The sequence below is a fragment of the Eretmochelys imbricata genome, chromosome 4, assembly GCF_965152235.1.
Source record: "Eretmochelys imbricata isolate rEreImb1 chromosome 4, rEreImb1.hap1, whole genome shotgun sequence".
Classification (NCBI taxonomy): Eukaryota; Metazoa; Chordata; order Testudines; family Cheloniidae; genus Eretmochelys; species Eretmochelys imbricata.
In genome coordinates, this window is record NC_135575.1 from 144620352 (window position 1) to 144647643 (window position 27292).

Here is a 27292-nt window from a genome sequence, read left to right on the forward strand (position 1 = left end):
AAATATGGCAGGCGACCAGCTTGGCTTAACGGTGAAATCCTAGCGGATCTTAAACATAAAAAAGAAGCTTACAAGAAGTGGAAGGTTGGACATATGACCAGGGAAAAGTATAAAAATATTGCTCGGGCATGTAGGAATGAAATCAGGAGGGCCAAATCGCACCTGCAGCTGCAGCTAGCGAGAGATGTCACGAGTAACAAGAAGGGTTTCTTCAGGTATGCTGGCAACAAGAAGAAAGCCAAGGAAAGTGTGGGCCCCTTACTGAATGAGGGAGGCAACCTAGTGACAGAGGATGTGGAAAAAGCTAATGTACTCAATGCTTTTTTTGCCTCTGTTTTCACTAACAAGGTCAGCTCCCAGACTGCTACGCTGGGCATCACAAAATGGGGAAGAGATGGCCAGCCCTCTGTGGAGATAGAGGTGGTTAGGGACTATTTAGAAAAGCTGGACGTGCACAAGTCCATGGGGCCGGACGAGTTGCATCCGAGAGTGCTGAAGGAATTGGCGGCTGTGATTGCAGAGCCATTGGCCATTATCTTTGAAAACTCGTGGCGAACCGGGGAAGTCCCGGATGACTGGAAAAAGGCTAATGTAGTGCCCATCTTTAAAAAAGGGAAGAAGGAGGATCCTGGGAACTACAGGCCAGTCAGCCTCACCTCAGTCCCTGGAAAAATCATGGAGCAGGTCCTCAAAGAATCAATCTTGAAGTACTTGCATGAGAGGAAAGTGATCAGGAACAGCCAGCATGGATTCACCAAGGGAAGGTCATGCCTGACTAATCTAATCGCCTTTTATCATGAGATTACTGGTTCTGTGGATGAAGGGAAAGCAGTGGATGTATTGTTTCTTGACTTTAGCAAAGCTTTTGACACGGTCTCCCACAGTATTCTTGTCAGCAAGTTAAGGAAGTATGGGCTGGATGAATGCACTATAGGGTGGGTAGAAAGCTGGCTAGATTGTCGGGCTCAACGGGTAGTGATCAATGGCTCCATGTCTAGTTGGCAGCCGGTGTCAAGTGGAGTGCCCCAGGGGTCAGTCCTGGGGCCGGTTTTGTTCAATATCTTCATAAATGATCTGGAGGATGGTGTGGATTGCACTCTCAGCAAATTTGCGGACGATACTAAACTGGGAGGAGTGGTAGATACGCTGGAGGGGAGGGATAGGATACAGAAGGACCTAGACAAATTGGAGGATTGGGCCAAAAGAAATCTGATGAGGTTCAATAAGGATAAGTGCAGGGTCCTGCACTTAGGACGGAAGAATCCAATGCACCGCTACAGACTAGGGACCGAATGGCTAGGCAGCAGTTCTGCGGAAAAGGACCTAGGGGTGACAGTGGACGAGAAGCTGGAGATGAGTCAGCAGTGTGCCCTTGTTGCCAAGAAGGCCAATGGCATTTTGGGATGTATAAGTAGGGGCATAGCGAGCAGATCGAGGGACGTGATCGTCCCCCTCTATTCGACATTGGTGAGGCCTCATCTGGAGTACTGTGTCCAGTTTTGGGCCCCACACTACAAGAAGGATGTGGATAAATTGGAGAGAGTCCAGCGAAGGGCAACAAAAATGATTAGGGGTCTAGAACACATGACTTATGAGGAGAGGCTGAGGGAGCTGGGATTGTTTAGCCTGCAGAAGAGAAGAACGAGGGGGGATTTGATAGCTGCTTTCAACTACCTGAAAGGGGGTTCCAAAGAGGATGGCTCTAGACTGTTCTCAATGGTAGCAGATGACAGAACGAGGAGTAATGGTCTCAAGTTGCAGTGGGGGAGGTTTAGATTGGATATTAGGAAAAACTTTTTCACTAAGAGGGTGGTGAAACACTGGAATGCGTTGCCTAGGGAGGTGGTGGAATCTCCTTCCTTGGAAGTTTTTAAGGTCAGGCTTGACAAAGCCCTGGCTGGGATGATTTAACTGGGAATTGGTCCTGCTTCAAGCAGGGGGTTGGACTAGATGACCTTCAGGGGTCCCTTCCAACCCTGATATTCTATGATTCTATGACCAGCAAGTGGGACGCCAGCAACCACTTCCTCGCCGGGGGCGGCTTCACCCGTTTCGCCGACTGGCGGTTCATCCACCGCGCCCGGCTCAACTGCGTCCCGCTCAACGGAGCCGTCCGCCACGGGAACCAAGACAAGCGTTGCAGGAAGTGCGGCTACTCCAACGAGACCCTGCCCCATGTCCTGTGCAGCTGCAAGCCCCACTCCAGAGCCTGGCAGCTGCGCCACAACGCCATCCAGAACCGCCTGGTGAAAGCCATCGTACCGCGCCTGGGGGAGGTCGCCGTGAACTGCGCCATTCCTGGGACTGACAGCCAGCTGCGACCCGACGTGGTAGTCACCAACGAGGCCCAGAAAAAGATCAGCCTCGTTGATGTCATGGACAGGACCCCGGCCTTCCGCGAAGCCTGAGCTCGTAAACTGGAAAATTACGTCCCCCTGGCCGACACCCTGAGAGCGAAGGGCTACAAGGTGCAGATGGACGCCCTGATCGTCAGAGTCCTGAGTGCTTGGGACCCCTGCAACGAGCGTGTGCTGCAGACCTCATGGTCTCGGACACCATCTGACGGTCCAGGGACATCTACATGGAACACATTACCGGCCACCGACAGTACCAGGAGGTGTGAGCCAGTACGACATCGTGCATCCACTATGGGAAAGGGACTGAGAGACTTCTTCCATTGGACCGTATGAACTGGAACCATAAACTCACTGAACATTAAATCCCACCAAATGAAGGTAAATCCATCCTCATCCTCGTATCCACTCATTATACTCCACACCTGAACATAGCCATTATATGAATAACATACCCCCATATCTCAGTGTCTGTACTTTGACCCATTAAACTTTTACCCCCAATCAGGGAGATTGCAGATTATGTATTCCTTACGCCACCCCTTCCTAAACCGAATTTCGCACCCCTTGATAATCTGTACCTTATTCCCTGATAACCAGAACCTTCTATGCTTAAACTCTGTACCGTTTTCTTTTTACTTCAACATCATCTTAATAAAATTATTAAATCTGTATGTTTGAGGTGTTAGGACAGCTGAAAGGATGCCTACTTGTATGGCAAGGAAAGAGAGCAGCCAGGTAAAAGCTGAGCCAGCAATCTGACAGGTAAACAACTGGGTCAGCAAACTAGCCTTAGTGCCAGGCAGAAAAAAGTGTTCATGCACTATAATGAATAACTCTGTAACAGTGTATTTAAGGCATGCACCCGAATGTGGGGGTGCACTTGCATTTAGCCCTATGCTGGGCCCCATTTTGGCAGACTGATCACTCACTGAATCAGCAAATAACATCCTTCTTCAGCTCAAGAGTCTGTCTGTGAACGCAGGCATTCTGGGTGGCGGAAAAGAACCGGTCTACCACGGGGAACAAAGAGGACCCAGGGAATTACAGACCAGGCAGCCCAACTTTGATACCTGGAAAGATACTGGAACAAATTATTAACCAACCAATTTATAAGCAGCTGAAGGATAATAAGTAGCAGCCAACGTGCATTTGTCAAGAATAAACTGTGCCAAACTAACCTAATTTCCTTCTTTGACAGGGTACTGGCCTAATGCAGGGGGAAGCAGTAGACCTGATGTCAGTAAGACTTTTGACCCTGCACACCTCTGGCATGGCTGCTTATTTGCGCTGGTCTACCACCAAGGCCATGTCTCCCGCGTGAGCTCCCAGGGGCCGACGCACCAGCGCTGCTGTAAATTCTCTCGTCTGGCCGCTCTATGCCGGCGGGGGAGAGCTCCCCCATCGACATAATTACCCCACCCCCAGTGAGCGGCGGTGGCTTTGTTGGGGGGAGCAGCTGTCCACACTGCCACTTGTGCCCCTCACTTACCTTGCTCAGGAGGGTGGTTTTCTCACACCTCTGAGCACCATAAGTTATCCCCATCTAAGTGGTCATGTAGACAGTGTAGGGCTTTGCAGACCCCACCCGGCCGTGCTGAGGGCCAGCCGAGCCCTCTGGGCACTGTGAGCAGTTTCGTGTTGTTGAATGATCTGTGGCCGTTTTCTCTATCGCCCTACGTTATATTTTGAACTTTTCTTCCAACTTTATTGGACCCCGCTGCACTCGCTAGCAGCACCCTGTTTCCGGTGGGGGCTCAGCTGCGGCCTGGGGGAGCTCCATGACGTCCGACGACCAACCTCAGCTCTAATCAAATAGCAGAAGCACCCATAGGACCCCAAACCTGCCTCCCTGGGGGCAGCACCGCCCTGCCACCCTTCCTCCTGCTGGCCACGCTGCCAGCCCGGACAGCACCCATAGGTGCCAGGCTTGGCAAACTCTGCTGCCTCCTCACTGCACGCAGCCCAGCCCCTACCAGGACCCCGACCCCAATCCTCTCCCCTGGCCCCTGCCCCGACCCCAATCCTCTCCCCTGCCCCGACCCCAATCCCCTCCCTCCCCTGGCCCCTGCCCCGACCCCAATCCTCTCCCGCCCCTGCCCCGACCCCAATCCTCTCCCTCCCCTGGCCCCTGCCCCGACCCCAATCCCCTCCCTCCCCTGGCTGAACCCCAATCCCATCCCCTGGCCCCTGCCCCCAATCCCCTCCCACCCCTGCCCCGACCCCTGGCCCCACCCCAATCCTCTCCCCTGGCCCCTGCCCCGATCCCAATCCCCTCCCTCCCCTGCCCCGATCCCAATCCCCTCTCCTGGCCCCTGGCCTGACCCCAATCTCCTCCCTCCCCTGGCCCCTGGCCCCTGGCCTGACCCCAATCCTCTCCCTCCCCTGGCCCGACCCCAATCCTCTCCCCTGGCCCCTGCCCCAGCCCCAATCCCAATCCCCTCCCTCCCCTGCCCCTAGCCCCGCCCCTCTGGCCCCTCCCCCTGCTCTCGCTGCTGGGTTGGGGCCCCGCCCCCCAGCGCCTTCCCCTTCTTGGGGGGGCCGGGTTGTCGGCGGGGGCGGGGCTGTGCGCGCTGCCCTCAGCCAAGATGGCGGCGGCGGCTTCAGGCGCGGGGCGCTGAGGGCGGAAGCGCGGAGCAGCCGGGCCCAGCCGCGCGGGGATCGGGACCGTCGGGCCCGGCCGGGGCCATGGCCTGTTACACGGCGAACTGGGACCCGCTGGGGGAGGAGGCGTTTTACCGGTCAGTGCCCCCCCCCGATACCCCCTCTGGGCCCCCCTTCTCCGGGACCCCCTCGCCCCCTCCTCCTCCGAGCCCCCCCGCCCGTCCCCGTCTCCCCCACTGCCCCAGACCCCCTCCTCCGGGCCCCATCGCCCGCCCCCCACTGCCCCCGATTCCCCTATTGCCTCAGGCCCCTTCCTTCCTGCCCCCCGCTGCCCGCCCCCCATCACCCCAGGCCTGCCCTCGGACCGGCCTCCCACCGCCCCCGGCTTTTCTCACTGCCTGCTCCCCCTCCCCGGTCTCCCCTTCCTGTCCCCAGAGGCCCCCCCATTGCCCCAGGCTTCTGCTTCCACCCCCAGAGCCCCTCTCTATCTTAGGGGGCCCCCTAGCTCCCCCACCTTCCTTCTCCTGCTCCCTCCCCTTCTGGGTGCCCCATGCCTCTCTGCAAACACCGCTTGAGCCATGCCCTTGCCCACCCCAGCTGTCCTCTGAAGTGCCCCCTTGCCCAGCTTCCTTCCCTACAATGTGCCTCTTCCCTCTCAAACCCCAAAAGCTGCCCCACACCCTCGCCCAGCCCAGCTTCCTCTCCTAAAACTCTCCATCCCTTTAACACAAGCCCGCCAACCCCCTCTGCTCCCAGGCAGGGGGACAGGACCAGTGCTGTATGGATTTTTATCCCCTCCACCCCAAATTCCCCTTTGTGAGACCTTCCCAGCCACACCCTACCCTGCACTTCCCCCTTCCCCGCATGGTCTGTAATTTCCCCCAAACACCCTGCATTGCTGAGCTGGGAGCCCTGAAGGTGCTTTTGCTGGTGCTGGCCCTTTTCTGCAACCAGTAGCCAGCGGCACCAGTCACCGGTGGAGATACTGAAGTGGTTGGCCCACAGGTCCAGGCTGGCAATGCCTACGCCCCTAGGAGCGAGGCTGCGCGGCAGTGGTTCTGCGTGTGTTTGTGTACCGCTCTCTCCATCTACAGTGATACCCACCACTGGGTTCCAGGTTTTCCCACCTTCCGTGGCAGCAGGGTCAGGAAATGTGTCCAGCCTTCGTACTGGTGCAGCGTTAATACGTGCCGCATAAAGGAGCGGCATGTCCCTGTACACCCCCCACCCCGCAATCAGCCAGGATACCTCGGGAATTGTATTAGCTTTGCAAAGGTTTTTTTCCCGCTTTTAGCTTCAGGGAGACCCTTGTGGGGTCAGAGTAATGATCTATCTGGTGGTCTCTTGGGAATCTCTGCGAACTATAATAAATCCATAGATTTTAAACAAAGCCGGTAACCCTACCCTGTTGCAGTCAGAGGGTTTTATAACCATATGTACACAGGACTTATTTCACCACCAGTGAAATGCAGCCACCTCTGAGAGGGAACGTGGCAGCTGATTAACAGCCCTGAGTAACGCTCCGGAGTAGCTCAGAGCCAGAAGTGAACACAACCCCATCACCCAATGGCTCTCAAACGTTTTTTTTACTGGTGAACCCTTTCACATCGCAAACCTCTGAGTGTGACCGCCCCCCCCCGCCATTATAAATTAAAAACACTTTTTTATATGTTTAACACCATTACAAATGCTGGAGGCGAAGCAGGGTTTGGGGTGGAAGTTGATAGTTCATGACCCCCCATGTAATAACCTCGTGACCCCCTGAGCGGTCCCGACCCCCAGTTTGAGAACTCCTGCCATAGCCTGTTGAAACTGCAGAGGGAATTTAGGGAGGCCGAATGAAGTTACCCAGACTGGAATTTAATCATAACACTGGGTCTTAACCCTTTTACATCAGGTGTTGGATTTTCCTTGGATTATTTGTCTGCAGCTGATCAATAAGGTACTCTAATTATGGCAGTAACCACAGTTGTCAGCTGAGATAGAAAAGGAGGGAGAAGGTCTCCTGGCACTGAAATTGCAGTTTACTCCTAGAAGGAGCAAGGGAAGAGTTCCCAGCCACTGAACAGACTTGCATCATCAGACCAGTGGGGCACCTTGTAGATCCCCTCCCTGAGATCCCCTCTGTCTCCTCACCCAAGCCCTGGAAGCTGTTTGCTCTTTGCTGGGGTGATAGGAAAGAGGTCAGAGAGGCCTGGCTCAGATTGGGAAATACAATCCCTGGCAGAGCAGCTGGTAAATAACAGATACCGAAAATATTCCAGTTAATGGTTTGAATCCTGAGTGTTGCGTGAACCCGCTGAGCTGGGCTGAAGGCAGGGTGCTGCTCTGTGGAGCCCCTGTCGGTCTCCATTGTTAGTTACCCTCCTGGCCTGTCATCCTGTGCCCTAGAGGTCAGGGGGGACCCTGCGAGTGCCGGGGGCTGCTGGCATGGAGTTTATAACAGGGTTGTGTCTTGCCAGAGGAATGGCTCTGGAGCTGACGGGGAAGGAAGAGTGAGTGATCGCTCTCGGGTCCCTAACATCTCCTCTCATTTGTTTGCTTTGCTGCAGGAAGTTTGAATTGTACAGCATGGCGTGGAACCTGAAGGAGGATCTGCGGGATTGCCTGGTGGCTGCTGCACCTTATGGGGGCCCCATTGGTACGGCCAGGACAAGCAACCTCTCCTAATGGAGAGAGGGTTGTGGTGTGGGTTGTGACACTTTTGGATATTCTCATTTTCCAGAAGCTGCTAACTCTGCTCCAGGCCAGGGTGGGGGCCCAGCTTGCAGCAGGTCCATTTAGATCCTGAGGTGCCAGTTTGCCTCCCTGACCATGTGTGTCCCTCTCCACAGGGCAAATAGCTCCAGGACTAGAGCTTTAAAGCAGGATTGCATGGATTTCAATCAGAGGGATTTAAATCACTGATTGTAATCATGGTTTAAAATGAGCCATCAGGAAACCTTCTTTTAAATCATCCATTTGAATCCTATTTTGCATTTGTACTTTCAAGTTATTTTCCTAAATAAAGGTTGATTCTCATTGGTTGGTAACCATTTAAACATGTAGATTTCCAACTAAGTTTAGCTTTTACCCTAAACTTCATGCTTCTTTTTGCTAACCAAGAGGCGACACTGTATCTATATGCATTTAAATAAGCAATTACATTTATTCATATTCTTAATTTTAACATTTTTTGTGATGTTGGAAAATGGTGAATGGAGCATTTCTTATTTACTAGAGGGTTAATTTTTTATTGTGATTTGGCTCAAGTTTGATTTGGATGGAAATTCAAATTCAATTAAAATGCACAAAACCAGCATTTAATTTTTATTTAATTATGTAAAAAATACTTTTTTATGTATCCAGCCCATTTAAGGTATCAAAGTTCATCAAAGCATGTTTTGCATTTAAATGAGATTTATTAAACAATAATAGGGATGGTGTTCATAGCGTCTGTCTGCCAGAAGCTGGGAATGGGTGACGGGATGAATCACTTGATGATTATCTGTTCTGTTCATTCCCTCTGGGACACCTGCACTGGTAACTGTTGGAAGACAGGATACTGGGCTAGATGGACCTTTGGTCTCACCCAGTATGGCCATTCTTATGTTATGTTCTTCTTAAACAAAGGAAGTAAATATTATCTTAGTGAAATGAACTGATTGTTTCTGGTTACCAACTCCTTCGGGATTTTAGAACTAGTAGATTTCATCCTCTCATACCTTGTTATCTTCATAGATTGGAAGAGGAAAACAAGCTTTCCTGGTTTTTCAACACACATTTGGTTTCTTCACTTTGAATGAACTAGTCACTGAACTGGACTAGTTGAATAAACTGAATTGAAGAAAGCATTCTCTGCCCCTGTTGTCAAAAGCCGGTTTAGCACTTCAGCAAACACTGGTTCCCAGTGCTTAGCCAGTGACTATGCCAGTTCCGTGCTTTGACTTTCTTGAAAACCTCAGCAGCAAACATACAAAAAACAAGATTAAGTTGTATTTAATTTATTTTTATAGAGTGTAGTAAGTTTAGACCTTAGTGTAGGTTGTCAGTTTCAAATGTAAGATTAAATAGGTTTAATTTTTAAAAATAACCTGCATTTAATTTCAGTAAAAAAAAATTGATTTTTAATTTTTTTTTAAAGAAAATAATTGATTCTTCCCCCCCCCCTTCCCCCTGCTTTAAAGTGACCCTCTGCTAGAGTCTTGGTAGGGAAGAGGTTATTCTATGCCAGCCTTTGTGCAGAGTGCAGCTCAGCTAGACTTCTTACATCTTCCTCTGCAGCCAAACTCCAGGGGACAGGGTCTAATGGGGAGAACTAGGAAGGAAAACTGACCAGACTAGAGACACTGTCTGAGCGGAACTGAGGGGCCAGGAAGGATTATGTAAATTAGGTGTGTGAAATGGTGAGCTGCTCACCCGTGATGCAAGGGAAGAGGCTGAGCCTTGTCCCGCTGCAGTCCTGGGGAGCACGGGGCCTTTTCACAGTCTCCTGAGAGCAGCGGGGTTTGGGTTTGGGTTCCCTGTTGTTGTTTCACAGCAGATTCTCTTGCAGCTTTGCTGAAGAATAACCTCAGGAAAGAGAAGTCACCCGGCTCCCGCCCGCTTCTGGAGATCTACTCAGCCTCGGGCGTTCCCCTGGCCAGTGTTCTGGTGAGCGCCTCGCTCGGTGTGGCCAGCTAGTGCCAACTCCCTGTGGGCCTGTCCTACTGGTAGCACCTGGATGCAAGCGATATCCTTTTAGCTCCACCATGTTCACTTTTATTTCCTTCCTGTGTGTCCCTCCGAGGTGTCTTCAAGAGCTGGGACTGATTGGCCTGCGTCTGGGGCGGGAAGTCTGGAGCACAGGGCTTCCTAGGCTGAACGGAAGCAATGACGTGTGTTGTGGTGTCCTGCCTCCAGCAGTGGGCAAGGCCTGGTGCTTCAGATGCCAGTCTTACAGTGGCCCATGGGAGGAGGGGCTAGACACAGCCTGCCAGCCCTGGCAGCAGTCAGGAGACGTCCTGAAGCAGGAGGGTGGATTATCCAAATTTCAGCTATTATTTATTTCCACTGAAGCCCACAATGTACTCCATACTGAACAGACCTACAGGCAGGCTCGGACCCTGCCCCCAGGAGCTTGCAGCTGGGGTGGACTACGACTTATGAGATCTTGTCTCTTCCACTGCCTTCCTGTGAGGCCTTGGGCTAGTCATTTAGCATCTCTGTGCCTCGCTTCCCCATCTGTCTGGTCTGTGTTGATTTTAATGCTCCGGGGCAGGGGCTGTCTCTGACTGTGTGCACAGTGGGGCCCCAATTTCAGCTCGGTCCTCGAATGGCTTCTGTAACAAGAAATGAATACTGCAGCCTGGGGGAGCCAAAAATAGTGTCCAGGGTCTGGGTGTGAGCTGCGAGGGGGTAGTGGTACCAGCAGTGATGGAAGCGGTGAAGTGGGGAGGTGATGGCCGTGGGACGTTGACGTCCTGGAGGAGACCGACTAAGAGGCTGGGAAGGGAGGGACAGATCAGCAAGTCGGCAGCAGAAGGACGGCACTTGAAGCTGCATGGGGGAAATATGGGGAGAAAAGGAGGGGGCTTGTGGGACCCCCTGGAGATGGGGATCAGCTAGAGGGAGAGGAGGAGAACAAGGGCAGGGTGGAGTCATGAAAGGCCAGGGACAGCCAAGTGCCAAGGAGGAGGGTATGATGGCTGGGGTTGGAGCAGCAGTGGCTGGAGGCCCACAGAGGTGGCTTGTGGCTCCAGCTCTGCTGTACTGGCCTGGTGTGAATTCCACAACGTAGTTAAAGGGGTTTCCTGTCACTGTATGAAAGTGACCCCCTCCTGGCAGCGTGACGGATGTGTGGGGCGTGGTTCTGTCCTTCCCCGCAGTGGAAGAGTGGCCAAGTGGTGCAGCTGGGTTGGACTGCCAGCGAGGACCTGCTCTGCATCCAGGAGGATGGCACTGTCCTCATCTACAACCTCTTCTGTGAATTCAAGCGACACTTCAGCATGGGCAACGTGAGTACGGATGGCGCGGGCTGGGTGGCTTTGTTAGCAGAGGGAGGCTGGACTGGTATTTGGATCAAGAAAGTGAGAATCAGGACTCCTAGGTTCTGTTCCTGACCTAGTAGGGAGTTGGGGCTGGGAGGCGGGGTTCGGGGAGCCCAGGACTCCTGGGTTCTATTCCCATCTGTGGAAGAGATTGTAATCTTGTGGTTAGATTATGGAGCTATGAGCCAGGACTCCTGGGTTCTGTTTCTTTATCTGCCATTAATTGCTGTATGACCTGGAACAAATTGGGACTTCATTCTCCTGTTTGGAGATGAGGCGTGATGGGCCGGGCCTGGCCTGCCTCCCACGGGCTGGTGTGAGGCCGACGCAGTTGCTGTGTGTACAGTGCTTTAGCTCCCGAAAGGTGTTGGTGGGGGCAGAGGGGAGGGTACTGTGTTCCACTTGCCAACAAACTGGCACATTATACGCCTTTGACCCTGCGCTGGGGACGGGGAAGCTCCCAAATCCACCCTTCACCTGGATCCACACATGAGTCACTGCCTGGGCCCTGGGAGGGGGCAGGCAGGAAGCTGGGCTGGCTGTCACTTGCTAACTGGCCTGAGGGACCCTGGAGGAGCTGTCAGCAGGTTAGGGCCCCGCTCATCTCAGAACATCCCTTTGAACAGAAGAGCAAGATGTGTGTGATTTCAGGTTGGCTGGGACGGCGGGTGTCCCTTGGGCAGAGCTCCCGCTGAGCCTCTCCTGAGGAGACAGGGTGGAGCTGGGCTCATGGTACGAGCTGGAAATGCGATTGTGCAAATGGCATCTCTGCCAGTGCCAGGACACCAGGGTTTCTGCTGGTGCTGGGATCTCACCTGTGTGCTGGGCTCTCCCTGCCTCTTGCACCGGGACCTGCAGTACCGGGGGTTTAGCTGACAACCGCGGCAAAGAGGCCTGAGGCCTTGTACCACCGGCTCACCCACCCCTAACAGGCTGGTCGGAGTGAGACCTAGCTAGCGGCAGTGCTGGCCGTGGCTGTGACTTGGAGCCATGCGGTAGAGTGAGAAGGGGCTGCCCCAGTCCCTGATCTGGCCATGTCAGTAGTTCAGGGTCTCATTCTCTGGTCCGCTGCTGGCGATCCCATGTTCTCCCTGGCGCTGAGCTCTCCTGCCTCTGTGGTGGTCCCTGGGCCATGCCTCTGTCTCTGTCTCATGGCTCAGGAGGTCCTGCAGAACCACGTGCGGGAGGCGAAGGTTTTCCACACGGAGTACGGCACAGGCGTGGCCATCCTCACCGGAGCACACCGCTTCTCCCTCACCACCAACATCGACAACCTCAAGCTGCGCAGGATGCCGGAGGTACCAGGTACGCTGCCCCCACCCCTGCCCTTTCCTTTGGGGCTCGGCAAGGGGCCTGACCACCTGTTTCTGCCCTCCGGCAGGTCTGCAGAAGCTCCCCTCCTGCTGGGCCGTGCTGTCCCAGGACAGAGTGACCATCATCTTGTTAGCCGTTGGCCAGGACCTGTACCTCCTGGACAACACGTCCTGCTCCGTGGTGGTGAGTGAGCGAGGGGGAAGCAATCACTGGTGGGAGGGGCCCGATCCAGAGCCCTGGAGATGGAAGGTCTCTACCTCCCCGCACAGCTGGTGCAGCTCCAGCCCCGAGCTTGCCCCCCCTTGGGTCCCTAGGGGTGGCCCTGCGCTGCTCACGCTCTCCGGGGCTCTGCCCTTTCACAAGCACTAGCGATGTGTTCGGGGCCAGTCCCCCCAGCCTGCGCCCCGCTGAGCTGCCGCTCTGTCCGTCTGTGCCTTCATCACCTCTGTCTTGTTCTCCCTGCTTTGTAGACTCCGCCTGGAATCAGCCCCCACGCTGGCGCTTACGTGCAGATGGCAGTGTCCTTCAACTACTGCTACCTGGCCCTGTTCACCGACACGGGCTCTATCTGGATGGGGACGTCCTCCCTGAAGGTGAGTGCTGCCCCTCGGGTCCTGCCTGTCCGTCACCTGCCGGCTGGGGGAGACTGCGGCTGCAGTCTGCTCTCCTGATCCCCCAGAGCCTGTGGTGCAAGCGGCTGGGTCTGAGACAGCCTCAGTCGTGCAGTGCTGGCTGGGGACTGCCCAGCTTCGGACTTGGGCCCAGCAGGCTTTGGGCTCTTGGCCAGGGCAGATGGAGGAGAGCCTTACCCTGGTCTCCGTGGGGGCACAGACCGCACTGCGGTGCTAGTGACCAGCTCAGTGTGGAAGACCCTGATGTCCCCGTCTGAGCTGGCCTTGTGCCGTGTGGAGCAGAGCCTGCTCCCCTCTTATCCCCCAGCCACGCCTCCCTGTAAACCGGCTCTCTTCCCTGCAGGAGAAGCTGGGTGAGTTCAGCTGCGATTTCCGAGCTCCGCCCCGACAGATGGTTTGGTAAGTGGGGCTCTTGTTTCCTTCTGGAATGGGGCATCTTCTGTGCCCCCTTCCTCCTCTGGGGTGCTGGCCCAGAGCAGTTACCTCGCCAGCGGCTGTGTGGCTCCAGGACTGTGCTGATGCTGCCATGGGCTGAGAGTGACTGTGCGGAGGCTGGCTGGCTGGCGGGGCGGGTTTGGAACGTCTGCGGAGCGGCAGGAGCGGGCTGCAGCAGGCGGGGAGTTTGGCTGAGAAGGGCTGTGGCGCTGGGCACAGCCGCGCTCCAGTGCGTCCTAAGGGAACAGACCTCTCGTTGCGACAGGTGCACGCGCCCACGGAGCAAGCAGCGGGCAGTGGTGGTGGCGTGGGATCGCCGGCTCCTGGTGGCTGGGAACTCCAAGGAGTGCATTCAGTATCCTTTGGAGCGGGGCGGCAGGGCAGATCCTGGGGTGTCGAGGCAGGAGGTGTTTGGGGGGCTGGGATCTGATGATTGAGAAGCACTTTGGGGCCTCAGCCTATTTCCCCAGGGGCTGCTGTGGGATGGTTGCCTCTGTTACGTTTTTGATGCTTTGCCATTTCCCTCTGCCGCAGTGCCGGCCGTCAGGATCCTTGTCCTGATCATCACGTTACTTACATTCCTCCTACCCCTGAATCTACCCTCTTGCCCCGCCCAGCACAGCCCCCACCCCCGGTGCAGGGTTGAACTCCTCAGAGCTCCTAGGTGGCATCACATCCTCTTGGTCCCTGTTCAGCCCAGCTGGGTGTGACGGCAAAGGCGCCTTACTCGCCATCTTTGCTCGGGCATCAGCCACTCCACTCCCCACTACTCCCTCCCCTTTCTGAACGCTCCAGGCCTCGCCGTCTCTGCCAAGGACAGAACTTCCCCGCTAGGGATGGGCTGCTGCTCCCCTATGTGATGTCTTTGCACAGATGCGCCAAATCCCATTGGCCCCTCTGTCACTGGCCCTCGCTGCTAACTCCTGTCTGGCCTGCCGCCCTCTCTCTGGCTGGCATTGTGGGTTCCTCCCTTCCGCCGTGCAGCTAGTCCCAGGGCAGCGGCTCACACTCCTCCAAGGCTGAATCTCTGCTATGGCTGCCCATGGTTCTAGCCTGACTCTCTCTCCCTCTCCTCATTCAGCATAATACGGCCTTGGGAGTGAGTCTGGCCCTTTGATCGGCCTTGGGTCAGGCTCGTAGTCACCCCTGAACTGCGGTGCTTGTTCCGAGTCAGAGACGTGAGTCACGGGACCCCTGGGGAGAAGCAGCCGGGTGGTCAGAGCGTGGGATTGTGAGCCAGGAGACCTTGGTTTGTGCCTGCCTCTGCCACTGATCAGGGCTTGTCGGAAAGTAGGAGCTGCCAGACGGGCTCAGCCCCAGGGCCTGATGCCCCCCTCCCCCCGCTGCCCTAGAGGAAGGTATAAGAACCCTGCCGTAGCCAATGGGGGTAATTGGGGGGGCCCCCATGAAAGTCTGCTCCCTAATAGGTGGAGATCGCTTGATCTCCTGTCCCAGCGTGTTCGCACTAGCGATTACCACTCCACAGGGACTCGGTCTCTGCCCTGGGCCTCCCTTTGCCCCTCTCCCGAGCAGGGATGCCGCCCCAGCCTTGTGACAGGGCTGTGGGGGCAGGGCCGGCTCAGCGGGCTCCTGGAGGCATGCTGCGGAGCTGTGGATCCTTAGTGGAGAGCGTAGGTTTGTTCTGGACGAGGATTCCTACCTGGTGCCGGAGCTGGATGGGGTGCGGATCTTCTCTCGTACCACACACGAGTTCCTGCACGAAATCCCCGGTGAGCCTGCGAGGGTGGGGATTCGTTTTCTGTTGATCTCCGAATTTCCAAACCCGATTCAGATCCAGGGAGGGAGGCAGCCTGAACGACACGGGCTCTGCTGGATGCTGGATTGCATGCCCTCCTTGTCCTTAGCCGGCAGCCAGTGCGGGCTCTGGAGGCGAGGGAGCTGATAACCTGGGGTAGAATGTCCAAAAACGCCTTTCTCCCCCCGCACAGTACGTGCAGCAACCCCTGTTCCTGGCTACTCCGGTCCTGGGCTTCTACGCAGCCCTGCCCACGCCCCTGAGTCCCAGCCCACCCACCCTCGCTATCCCAGGCCTGGTGCCCCTGCCCTTCCCCACCCCGCCCATGCCCCTGAGTCCCAACCTCTCCCCCATGCTGTTCCAGGTCTGGTGCCCCTAGCCCCGCCCGCCCATTCCCGCTATTCCAGGCCTGGTGCCCCTGCCCATGCCCTGAGTCCCAGCCCCTCCCTCCCGCTATTCCAGGCCTGGTGCCCCTGCCCTTCCCCACCCATGCCCTGAGTCCCAGCCTCTCCCCCCTGCTATTCCAGGTCTGGTGCCCCTGAATCCCAACCCCTCCCCCTCACTATTCCAGGCCTGGTGCCCCTCCTCCACCCAGCCCTGGACTTGCTGGGTGTCCTTGGGCAAGTCACTTCCCTGGTCCATGCCTCAGTTTCCCCATCTGTGAAATGGGGCTGTTGATACCCACGTTCCTCCTTAGATCTGCTGTGTGTGTGGGAAGGCCTGTGGAAGGTGCATGTGGGGGTGGCTCACCCAGTGGCAGGTGGCTCACCCCAGTCTGGGGCAGTGTATGAGGATGTTTCATCCTTGTTTCAGAGGCCAGTGAGGAGATCTTTAAAATCGCTTCCATGGCACCTGGGGCTCTCCTGCTGGAAGCACAGAGAGAGTATGAGGTAAGGGACGCTTCTGTGATGGCATCCTGCCATCTCCCAGCCCCGTCTCTGCCTTCCCCTTTGAAATCGGCAGGAGCAAAGCAACAGCCAGTGACCCAACAGAGGGGCCAGGGAGGGTCACAGCAGCCAGTGGGTCCCACAGAAACTGCATCCAGAGCTATCCCAGCCCCTCCGTAGCCCAGTAACTTGCAGGGACCTATGGCCAAGCCAGAGAGGAGTCTGGCTCCAGACAGGGTGGTCCCTTCTCTTAGGGATCTCTCAGATACCGATAAATCTCTATAGATCATTAGTGGTTTGGTCTTAGCCGGCAACAATAAAATAGCAAGACAGGAGCAGTCAAGCTTGATTGCCTTTATTAATAAAGTTGCCTTTGTTACTTAAGAATAGCGCATACTAAGAATGGAAATACAATACCCAGTCCTTACGGAACCAAACTTGCGCGGATGGCTGTGAGATCCCAGGCCTGCCTGGTTCGCCCAGTAACTCAGCACTGCGTTCTTTTACCGATAGGCTGGTGACAAGCCATAGCTGCCTTTCGTGCACACAGGGCAGTTGCACATGTTCCCTTTGTCTGTCACATGTTGCAAATTTCCAGGCATGTTGCACTATCTGGATGTCCCATGCTAATGGGGTCAGTGCATTGATGGTTGTGATAAACAGGATATATACTGAGCATCTAAACTTTCCACTCTCAGGAAAGGTTACACCTCTTATCGCAAACGATGCGGGAAGCTCGCTGCGGGTTTGGCTCACTTAATAATAGGCCTTTTCTTAGCCAGTAAGCCAAAGGGCCTACAGCTGATATCCGTGAAGGGGCTGCGCAGAGACAGAGCAGCATGTCTCGTGCTCCTTGCTCCAGCCTCGCTCCTGTCTTGCTCCAAGGTGCTGGTGTTAATCAGCTGGGGCCAGGCTTGCTCCGCAGTCTCGGCTCCAATCCATGCAGACACTGAGGCAGTTCACGTTCAGGGTGGGGGTGGGTGTTCTCGGTGGAAGGCTTCTGTGGAATTCAGAGCCTGAGGGAGCCAGCTTTGTCCCCTGAGGATGGGATTTTAGACCAGTCTGTTGGCACAAATCTCGCTCTCCACCCCCCAGCGATGCCCGGTGATGTGCTTGAACCACTGCTTAACCAGTGTGGGGCAGAGGGGCCCAGCCCTGGCTCTGTAGTAGGTGGCACTGAGATGGCCTGGTGTTGGCCAGACCCTGCTGCTCGGTGCAGGTCCCACAGTGTGAGGCCCCAGATCGAGAGAGGCTGGAGACCAGCTGGAACAGACTCTACTCGGTTAAACGTGGCTCTTGGGGGTGCTGAAAACCCAGCCCCCACCCCAGCCCCCTTTTATTTTTAAACTGAACTCTGAAAATGACTTGTTCAGCTGCACGGGGAGGTGGATTCCCAGCCTGACCCCACCATGCCGGGTGGGTTGAAAGCACCATGGCTCTTGAGTTCTGCCCAGGCTCAGGTACCCATGCCCAGCTCTTCCCAACCAGGCAGCGTCCCCAGCGGGGAATCCCTGTGCCTGCCGCCTCATCCCTGAGAGATCCCAGAGAACCAGTGCTGCCTCTGCCCTGCACCCAGTGCCTGACCCCCTGGAGCATGGCCTGGGTTTGCTGCGTGTTGCTGGGGCCGGAGGGAACAGGAGGCCCCTGCATTCACGCCTTAGCAACAGGGCGCTTTGAGCCCTGGGCGGAGCACGTGTCCCCTCTTCAGTGGTCGTTCTGCAAACAACCGGCTCTGGAGGCAGAGGCGGTGCAAGGGACAGGAGACTGGTAGGGCTCCAGCCGCGCTGGCCCCTCTGCAAGCCCATGCTGGTCGTGGCTCCTCTCCCAGCCAGGCGAAGGTTGCTGTTGCAGAGACGGCTCCTTCAGCTCAGGATGTCCCTGGCCTGACGCGAAGGGTTCTCTCGTCCCCACCCAGAAAGAGAGCCAGAAGGCGGACGAGTACCTGCGGGAGATCAAGGACCAGAATCTGCTCTCAGAGGCAGCACGGCAGTGCATCGAGGCGGCTGGCTACGAGCATGAGCCGGAAACCCAGAAGTCTCTGCTCCGAGTAAGTGGGGGAGGCAGGAGGTGGGAGGACGTGGGTTGGGGGCATCTCACTGCCCGTTCCCTGAGCACTGGCATGTCTCTGTCCACAGGCCGCCTCGTTCGGAAAGTGCTTCCTCGACAAGTTCTCCCCGGAGAGCTTTGTGCGGACGTGCCGGGACCTGCGTGTGCTGAATGCCATCCGGGACTATCAGATCGGCATCCCCCTGACCTTCGCCCAGTATCCTCCACTGGCTGAGGGGTGGCGCGGCCGTGGATCTGGCTGGATCTGCTGGGGGCGGGAGTGGTGTCTGTAACTAGTGCAGGGACAAGGGCCGAAAGGCCCCACCCCAGTATAACTCCACGGAAATCAGCAGTTATGCCACAGATGAGTTTGGTCCTGGGAATCGGGACTCCTGGGGTTCGTTCCACGGCCTGTGCTGTGCAGGAGGTCAGACTAGGGGATCTGGGGACCCCTTCTGGCCTTTGCACTGTGAGAAGAACATGCAAGCCGAGGGGAGAGGTGCCGTGACGGCTCAGGCCAGGGGGTGGTTCCGCGTGGTGGGAGCCAGAGCTCGCCCACACAGCTCAGCCCCCGCCGTTCTCTCACCCTGCTGCTCCTTAACAGGTGCTGTAGATACAAACAGCTCACCATTGAAGTCCTGCTGGACAGGTAACTGCCCCCTCCTGGCTGCACATGGGACCACTGCATCCCAAAGGTTCCCTCTGGCCAGGGCCAGGGCCACAGTCACTTGTGTGACTGCATCAGAAGCCCCTGCTCTGACGTTCGGCTCAGACTGGCCCTGCCTGGTTACTCAGCCCCCTCCCTGTCCCCATCTGTCCGTCCATCCAGGTGCCGGTGGCATTTGGGGCACAGCCGTATCCAGCTTTGCTCTGCTGTTAGACCCTGCACGAACTCTGCTGGGCCAGGGCTGCTGCTGCCTGGCCCATCCGCCCCATGACTGTCACTGTGCGGCTGTGACCTGCCTTCGCAGAGCTCCCTTTAAGGGACCGTCCCCCCCTCCCTAGGCACTGATGTCCTGGGCTCTGTGTTGGCTGCCCATGCTGTCATCTCTGCTTGGCAGCTTGTGTCCCGTTAGTCTCCCTCCTCTCTGCACAATCTTGTAGAAGTGCGGGGAGCGTTGCTGTCTGCAGCGTCCAGCAGCCAGGTATCTCTCGACAAACCTCCACAACACGCACCAGCCTCTGCCAGTGGGGTGTGCGGCAGGCAGCCCCCTCCGAGGGCTGTAACTAGCTTCAGTCGCCCTGGCTCATTCCGGCCCTGTGCCTGCTGGAACTGGGAACAAGGGACCCAGGTGTCATGGCATCCTGCTATGGTCACTTGCCACTGGGAAGAACCGGCCTTGTTCCACAGAGGCCATCGAACAGTCACTGAGTGGAGATGGCTGAGCACCCTGCCGGCATGACTCTGGGCTGGGCACATGCAGGTGGAAGCCTGTGTCTCACTGACTCCCTGCTGGGCGCCACGGGCTGAATGGACGGGAGATGTCCCTGGCTGCTCTCTGCAGGGCCGGCTGGATGACCCCACCTGCTCTCCAGCAGGGGAAGGGGTCTGTGCGGCCCTGCGCATTGCTGACAGCTGCTTAAAAATAAATGAAATTAAAATCTGCAAGCTCCCCCAGGTTACTGTTGGCATTTGACCCCCACTTCCCTGGGCTCCCTCACTGCATTTATCCCCGTCCCGTTCACTCCCCTGGGCTTGCTTCCCTTCTCCCCGGCAGCGATCGCTCTCTTACCTGCCTCGCCAGGCCAGCTGCTGGGGGCTCTTTCACCTCGAGGGTTACAGCTGGGTCCTCTTATGGGGGCATTGCCCTAAATATTTCTCCCTGTCCCCTGTGGGAACTAGTGTCACCCCATCATGGCCCTTTATGTGCTGCCCTGGCCAATGCTTAGGGCGGTGCCCAGCAGAGGCGGGTGGGGCGTGGCAGGGAAGGGCCTTTCTGGGGAGCTCCGAGGGCTCTGGGGAGCTGGCTGGATTCACGGCTGTGCTTGCCGAGCTGCTGGTGCTCTCGTCTGGGGGCATTTGACGTTCCCTTTGCCCGTGTCTCAGGTTAGTTCTGCGGAGGCTGTACCCCCTCGCCATCAAAATCTGCGAGTACCTGCGCCTGTCGGAGTTCCAGGGCGTCAGCAGGATTCTGGCCCACTGGGCCTGCTACAAGGTAGGTGGGGAAGCCAGTGGGGGGCAGTTCTTGGAGTGCTCCCTCTGGGTGCCAAGAGCTGGGCCCAGACCTCCCCTCCCGCCCCTCCAGGTGCAGCAGAAGGACAAGTCTGATGAGGAGGTTGCACACGCCGTCAATCAGAAGCTGGGCGACACCCCTGGCATTTCGTACTCGGAGATCGCTGCCCGGGCATACGACTGTGGCCGGACGGAGCTGGCCATTAAGGTGGGTGGGTGGGGTGGGGCGGGGGGGGGCTGCCAGGCCTCCCAAGCACGTGGCATTTGGCAGGGTGGCTGGTGATACCACCTGGCCCAGTGTGCCCCTGTTTAACTCTGCTCGCGGTGCTAGAGCAGCACGCGGTACCTCTCCCGGCAGTGCCCGCTTGCCCAGGGAGCGGCCCTGCTGAAGAAATGGAGCCTGCTGGCCCAGCACCCCTACCAGCACGTGGGGCCTGGGGTCTGGCTTCGTGCTGACCCCAGAGGCCTGTGCACTGAAGGGGCTTCTCTCTTGGGGGCAGTTGCTGGAGTACGAACCCAGGTCCGGGGAGCAGGTCCCGCTGCTGCTGAAGATGAAAAAGAGCCAGCTGGCCCTGAACAAAGCCATCGAGAGCGGAGACACAGACCTAGGTACAGCTGTGCGAGGACGGGCTCCCTGGGGCTCCGGCGGCCAGGACACGCTGGAGCCTTTCCGCTCCAGGCCCTGGCTCCCAACAGGCCCAGGTCTCTGGCATTTGAGCCATTCTGGGCTGGCTGCAGCGGCCTCTGGGGAATGAGATTGGGTCTTGGGCCCATTTGCACCCCAAACCAAGTGGCCAAGGACTGAATGGGCCAGTGCCCCCCATGACCTGCCCTGAGGAACCCCTGCTGGCACTCCCCCCACCCAGACCAGCTCAGGGCTAGGCTGAGCTTTATGAGCTACAAGAGATGATGCCTCCCAGCCCCCGGGCAGTGGGGAAGCTTCTCCCCTCCTGCTCACCCCACCTCTCTGAGCTCAGCAAACCCTTCCCCTCTCCCCCCCTCAGCTTTTGCACCCCACATTCTGGGCCCCGCTGAGGGCTGGCTGGCTGGACCTCCCTTCATTGCTGTGTGTTGCTCAGCTGCCCTGACCGTGGGGGCAGAGGTGTCTCTCTGCACCCGTTGCCCCTGTAACGCGCTGTCTCTGCCCCAGTTTACACCGTCGTGTTGCACCTGAAGAATGAACTGAATCGTGGCACTTTCTTCATGACGCTGCAGAAGCAGCCAGTGGCTCTGAGTCTCTACCGCCAGGTGAGAGGCCATAAGCGGGTGGGGCTCGTGGGCATGTTAAGCTGCCAGGGCACTTACAGGGCTGTGCTGCCTGCTGTCGCCCTCCACTGGTGGTGTGAGAGAGGACCTGTGCTGTGCTGGGGCGGGGGGGCTGAGTGAGCAGGGCCTCCCATGACCGTGTCTCTCTAACAAGCCCATTGACTCTCATGGGGTGAGGGGGTGTTGGCTGTAACCTTGTGTATCATGTCCCAGTTCTGCAAGCACCAGGAGCTGGAGACACTCAAGGACCTGTACAACCAGGACGACGATCACCAGGAGCTTGGGAACTTCCACGTCCACTCCAGCTATTCTAGTGAGAAGGTGGGACTTCCCGGAGCTGGTGGGGCCTTGCGGAGTGGAGGAGGGGGCTGCCAGACTCTGCTGGTGGTTGCTGGAGGATTCACCCATCTGAGACAGGCTTGCCAGCCTCCGAGGAGGGGTGAACGAACTGGTGCAGAGGGATAAAGATGTGCTGAGATGGGACGTGCCTCTGTGGCGCTGGCCTCCCTGCGGTGCAGGGGGGACCTGGGACCCGACACTAAGGGGGTGCTGGCCTCCCTGTGGTGTGGGTCTAGGGGGAGGGGGGAGAAGGCTGCTCATGTGAGGAAACAAAAGGATCAGCGGGAAGATTGGAAAGTGCTTTCTCCTTAACCCCAGCCTTGGGGTGCCGGGATGAGAGTTGAGTGGCTCCTGATGTGTGATCTTCTTCCCCTGAGCCTGGACAGGCCGCAGCCGTTCGGGGCAGGCACAGCTGAATTGCCTACTGGGCAAGGGTGTGCCCTGCCTGGCACAGAGCCCGAGCGCTCAGCCTATGGGCTCCCTGCGCAGGGAGCATGTCCCTCCTCTCCCGATCCCTGGGAAGGCCCTAGTTTGCTGAGGAGGGGTGCATGGGAGCAGCCTGGCCCCCCTCTTCCCATGGTGCAGGCTGCACAAAGACGGGGGGACTTGGGGAGGGAACTGGGCTGGGTGGGCGAATCCCTCAGGACTGGGGTTCTGTCAGGCTGGTCGGTGCCTCTGCAGCGATCTGTGCCTGATGCTTTGAGCACAGTGAAGTCTCAAATGATGCACGAGGAGTGGGTGTAACCGCCTGCCCACACCCCAGGTCTGTTCTGGCAAACGCCACCAGCTAGGAGACTGGAGGCTGGGGCCACTGGGGGCGAGTTTCCCTTGTCTGGGCTCCCAGGAGTTCCCAAACTTGTCTGGCTCCGCTGGGGGGCCTGGAAGGAGAATTAGCTGCCCCGGGGATACTGGACAATAAGGAGCTTTTTGACCGTTGAATGAATAGAAGGAAGGTCCCAGAGCCCAGGCTACAGCTCCCACCCCATTGCTAGGTGGAACCATGCCTGGGGAGCCAGCTGCCAGCCCCGTTCCTGTCTCATGGGAGGTGGGCGAGTACTGCAGAGTTGGGACCTTCTCTCGTCCGTTTGTCACAAGTCCTGACCCACAGGCACCTCCGCCCAGAAATGCGGGCTGGCTCACGTGGCCGTCCCCACTGGGAATGGCAGGGAGGCTGTGACTAGCCTGGCGGTTGCTGTGTCCCTTCCAGAGGATCGAGGGGCGTGTAGCAGCGCTGCAGAATGCAGTGGACGAGTACTACAAGGCCAAGAACGAGTTTGCTGCGAAGGTGAGCATGGATGGGGGCGTGCTGCAGAGGGCCCTCCGGCCGTAGTTAGGGGCTTGGGGCTCGGCTGGGAGCAGTGCTTGGCACTGCCAGGTGGGGCCCCGGGAAGCAGGGGCTGAGGAGGCAGCGTGCTCTGCTGAGGGGGCCCTGGAATAGGGCAGGGAGAGGAACTCCCCTTGGTGCTGGGCTGTGTAAATCCCCTTGGGAGCCCTTCATGTCTCTGGGGATGCCCTGGGGTGGTAAATGCCAGGGGCGGGGTAGTCTTGCTCCTGGAGAGGGACACCCCAGGGGAGAGGCCCAGCCCCTCTGAGGAGCCCAGCCCTGGTGTCTGCTTCCCAGGCCACAGAGGATCAGATCAAACTGCTGCGGATGCAGCGCCGCCTGCAGGACGACCTGGACAAGCCCTACGTAGATTACTCCCTGCATGACACCGTCTACGGCCTCATCTTGGACGGCAACCACAAGCGGGCGGAGCAGCTGTACCGCGAGTTCCGAATCCCCGACAAGAGGTCAGTGGGGGGGCGTGGGCGGGCGGGCGCTGCTCCCAGGAGGCCTTTTGGCACCAGATGAGCCGGTCCAAGTACACGCGGCTCATCCGGGAAGCCCCTGGTCAGAGGCTGGGGCAGGAATCGGGGCTGGGGCAGGGTGCTGGGCTGTCGGCCCTGGAGACTGATGGCCTGTGGTTATCCCCATCCGTGCGGTGCGGACAGCAGCCGTGGGAGACCACGTACCTGTGATGAGCTTCCACTGCTGCTCTCTCACCCGGCTTGGGGAGCAGCACGTCTCTGTCCTCTGGCCCCTGCAGCCCTTGATGCCCTGGCCAGCCCTGGGGGGTAAATACCAGGTGGTGGGGGGGGAGGGTTTGTTGGGCAACTGGATCTATCATCATTTATCTGTACTGCCACAGTGCCCAGGGGCCTAGTCATAGGCCAGGACCCCATTGTGCTAGGCGCTGCACAAACACAGCACAAAAAGACAGTCCACTGGCACTTACAACCGAAGAGGAAGATGACAGGCGGCTACAGACAGAGGGGGCGGGTACAGGGGAACAATGAAACCCTATTGGTCAGCAGGAGAGGCATCCATTTGTGTAGGGCGTGGAGCTGCGTAGATGGGATGATGGGCTGCCTGTCCCATTGTCACCCTCTGTTGTTGGGGCCTTTCTCCCCTCACTCCTGAACGGCAGCGTTGCTGGCAAGGCAGGATGGGGTTTTGCTCTGGGGGTATATGGGGCCGGGCTGGTGATCGATGTACTGCCAACCCCTTGGGAATTGGACCCAGCAGTCCTCGGAGGGGGGTGGGTGGGGGGGTTAAACTAGTTGATCTGATTGCCCCAGTAAGAGCCACGAGGTGTCTGCTCCCCAGGTTCTGGTGGCTGAAGATCGGCGCCCTGGCCGAGCGGGAGGACTGGGAGGAGATGGAGAAGTTTTCCAAGAGTAAGAAGTCGCCCATTGGGTACCTGGTAAGAGATTCTCTTCACCGTAAGGGACCCCCTGGTTGGGAGTGTCCTGCCCTGGTTCACTCCCAGCTGTCTGCCTTTAGAATGGGTCCCACAGACAGAGAGCCAGGCCTTTGGTCTCCCCCAGCCGGGAAGGGGGAGCTGAGTGCTGAGCTCAGGCGGGCAGGGAACGCAGGCCTAGGGATGCAGCCCCTGCTGGCCAGCTCAGATGCAGCACTGGCAGATCCCTGAGGGGGGGCTCGGGTCGACCCTGGAAGCTCACCTGTCCTCCAGCTCCCAGTAGAATTCCACCAGTCCAGGGGCTGGGAGCATGGGGCACAGGCACTGGGGCCCTAAAGAACACCCCCAAAGCCAGTGGCAGAAGTAGATGCAGCAGGTGGGGTGAGGTGAGGTTTGAGAGAAACAAGGTTGGGGGCAGCAAGCCAGAAGTGCGGCCCCATGAGCCGAGCCTGCCGCCTTCACTGATTCCGCTCTCCCTTGTTCTCCATACCAGCCCTTTGTCGAAATCTGCATGAAACATCACAACCGCCATGAGGCCAAGAAGTACGCTGCTCGTGTGACCCCAGAGCAGAGGGTCAAGGCCCACATCCTGGTGGGGTACGTCTGCTGGAGAGTTAACAGGGAGCAGCCCCTGGCTAAGGCAGAGCACTGAGTGCTCCAGCTCCCCAGGAGAGCCTGCATGGGTGGTGTGTCTGAGCGTGGGGGTGGGAGGGGTTGGCTGGGTTCTGAGTGTAGGGTAGGTTGCACATATCACCTGGGATGCATGGGTGTTTCCTGTTTGGCCCCTGTCCCTTCCTGTTCTGTCAAATGCCATGACTCTGCTTAGGGAAGGGGGCATTGGTCTCTGCAGGGAAGGAGCTCCTTTCGATGCACTGGCGTCTGGCTCTGTGCTGTGACTAACACCTCGTCCTGTGGTTCAGAGAGAGGGTGGGGGTCGCACCCCAGGGTGGGAGGAGTCACAGTGAGATGGGGAGCAGGTGGGCAGTTAAGCCAGGGTGCCAGGGTTTTATGAGCAGGCAAAAAAACCCACCCCTTGAGGAGGAGGCGGGGCTGACCTCTCTTGCACTTGTGTGTGTGGTCAGTGTGTATCAGATCCTGGGCTGCCATGATTATTGCAGGGCCCTAGCCCCGGAGCTAACGGAGACTCAAGGAGCTATTAACTCTGTGGCTGAATCATTCTGCTTCTGCGTACTAATGGGCAGCGGTGCACATCTGCTCATCTTCCCCCCCACGCTGTCCTGTGCATTACAAGGAACCATCCTGATGCTGTCTGCACACAGGCAGCTGCGGCGTGCGCCTGCCTGCAAGGAATGAGCCTCCTCTCCCTGAGTGCTCAGACTCCTGGTTGGGCTGCATGTGGCTGTCTGTGTCCCTGTTGGAGGGTGTATACATGTTGCTGTGGGTATCTCCTCGGGGGTGGGGGTGTGCACATCCCTGTGGCAGCATGTGCCCTAAGGGGGGGGCTGCCAAGCATCCCTGAACCAGCTGTGAGATCACCAGCTAAGGCAGGGTGGTGTCGGTGGATGGGATGGGGTGGTCCCACAGCAGAGGGAACCAGGGAAAGACAGAACCGGCCTCTCTGACTGCCCCTGCATGACACTGACTCTCCCATCATTTACTGGCAGAGAGTTGGACCAAGCTGCCGATGCTGCCATCGAGCACAAGAATGAGAACGAGATGAACCTCGTCCTGTCCAAGTGCACGGCGGCCACCGACTCTTCCGTGGGGGAGAAGATCAACCGTGCCAAAGCTCAGATCCTGAAAAAATAACCCCTCCCTGTGGCTGGAGCCTCGTAGCCTGCTGGGAGCTGGCCTTCTGTATATTCCCGGGGTGGGTAGGGGACACAGTCTTGGTGCTGATGTTATAAGGACAAGAGGCATGGAGCATCTCACACATGCGGATCCAGCCCAGGCACCCCCCAGCATGACCTGGGGCCCTGTACTGGGGAATCGTAGGTAGCAGCGATCCCTGTACCTGGGGTGGGGTGGACTCTGGCCCTCTGGAGTTCAGGGTGCTTGGCTGGAGGCGGCAGCAGAAGGCATGTGCCGTGTTACGGTGCAGCTGGCCCCCTTGCTGCATCCCTGCTCCGCTGAGTGACGACCTCTCCTGCTCAGCCCCCTCAGGGAAGCTTTATCCCTGCCCTGTGCAGGTGCATGTACCATCTTCCTCCCCGAGCCAGCCCCTCTCCTCTTCCCTTCCCCACCCCACCCCACCCCACCCCACCCCACCGCCCAGCAGTTCTGCCTCTGGCTCTGCCAGCATCCCCCTCCTCCCTGCAGCAGCTCCTCTGAGCACAGAAGCTGGGGAAGGAGCCCCTGGTCAGGTTGCAGTGGGGCCTCGGGAAGGAGCAGCCGCCCCTCCGGCATAGCCGCAGTTGTCCTGGGGGTGGGAGAGATCGGGTGAGCCAGGGAGGGGTTGCGGTGGGGCTGCGGGGGGCAGTAAAGTCTGAAGCTTAGTGGGGGCGCTGGTGTCTGGATCGGGGGGGGGGGGGGGATTGCCTGTCTCGCTGTAACCTTCACTAGGGTAAATAAATGGCTGAGACCCCCGCCCACGCTGTGTCTGATTGCTGCCGCCCCAGGGGCCGGCGCTGGGATTTCCTAGGCCCCCGTGTCTCTCAGCTGCCAGCTTTCCAAGGGGGCAGGGTGCCCCTTCCTGCCCCGCTGCGGGCGGGGAGCGGCGCCCCGCCCGCAGCCCCTCCAGGAGCTGGGCAGGGCGAGCGGCAGCCGGGCTCTGGGG

At 57.9% G+C, this 27292-nt stretch overlaps 1 protein-coding gene across 1 annotated transcript; it reads left to right on the top strand.

Annotated features, from left to right (window-relative positions):
* The first annotated feature begins 4947 nt into the window (after window positions 1-4947).
* On the top strand, window positions 4948-26992 carry VPS16 (VPS16 core subunit of CORVET and HOPS complexes). The gene is made up of 24 exons (XM_077816098.1): window positions 4948-5095; window positions 7511-7599; window positions 9493-9590; window positions 10805-10933; window positions 12127-12271; window positions 12348-12463; window positions 12751-12873; window positions 13256-13311; window positions 13613-13702; window positions 14983-15077; window positions 15917-15993; window positions 17906-18037; window positions 18126-18253; window positions 18650-18685; window positions 20084-20192; window positions 20283-20417; window positions 20710-20818; window positions 21360-21457; window positions 21689-21796; window positions 23022-23099; window positions 23436-23605; window positions 24462-24558; window positions 25049-25152; window positions 26181-26992. Exons 1-24 carry the CDS (start codon window positions 5043-5045, stop codon window positions 26323-26325), a joined length of 2520 nt encoding a protein of 839 aa, XP_077672224.1. The 5' UTR covers window positions 4948-5042; the 3' UTR covers window positions 26326-26992.
* Window positions 26993-27292: the final 300 nt, after the last annotated feature.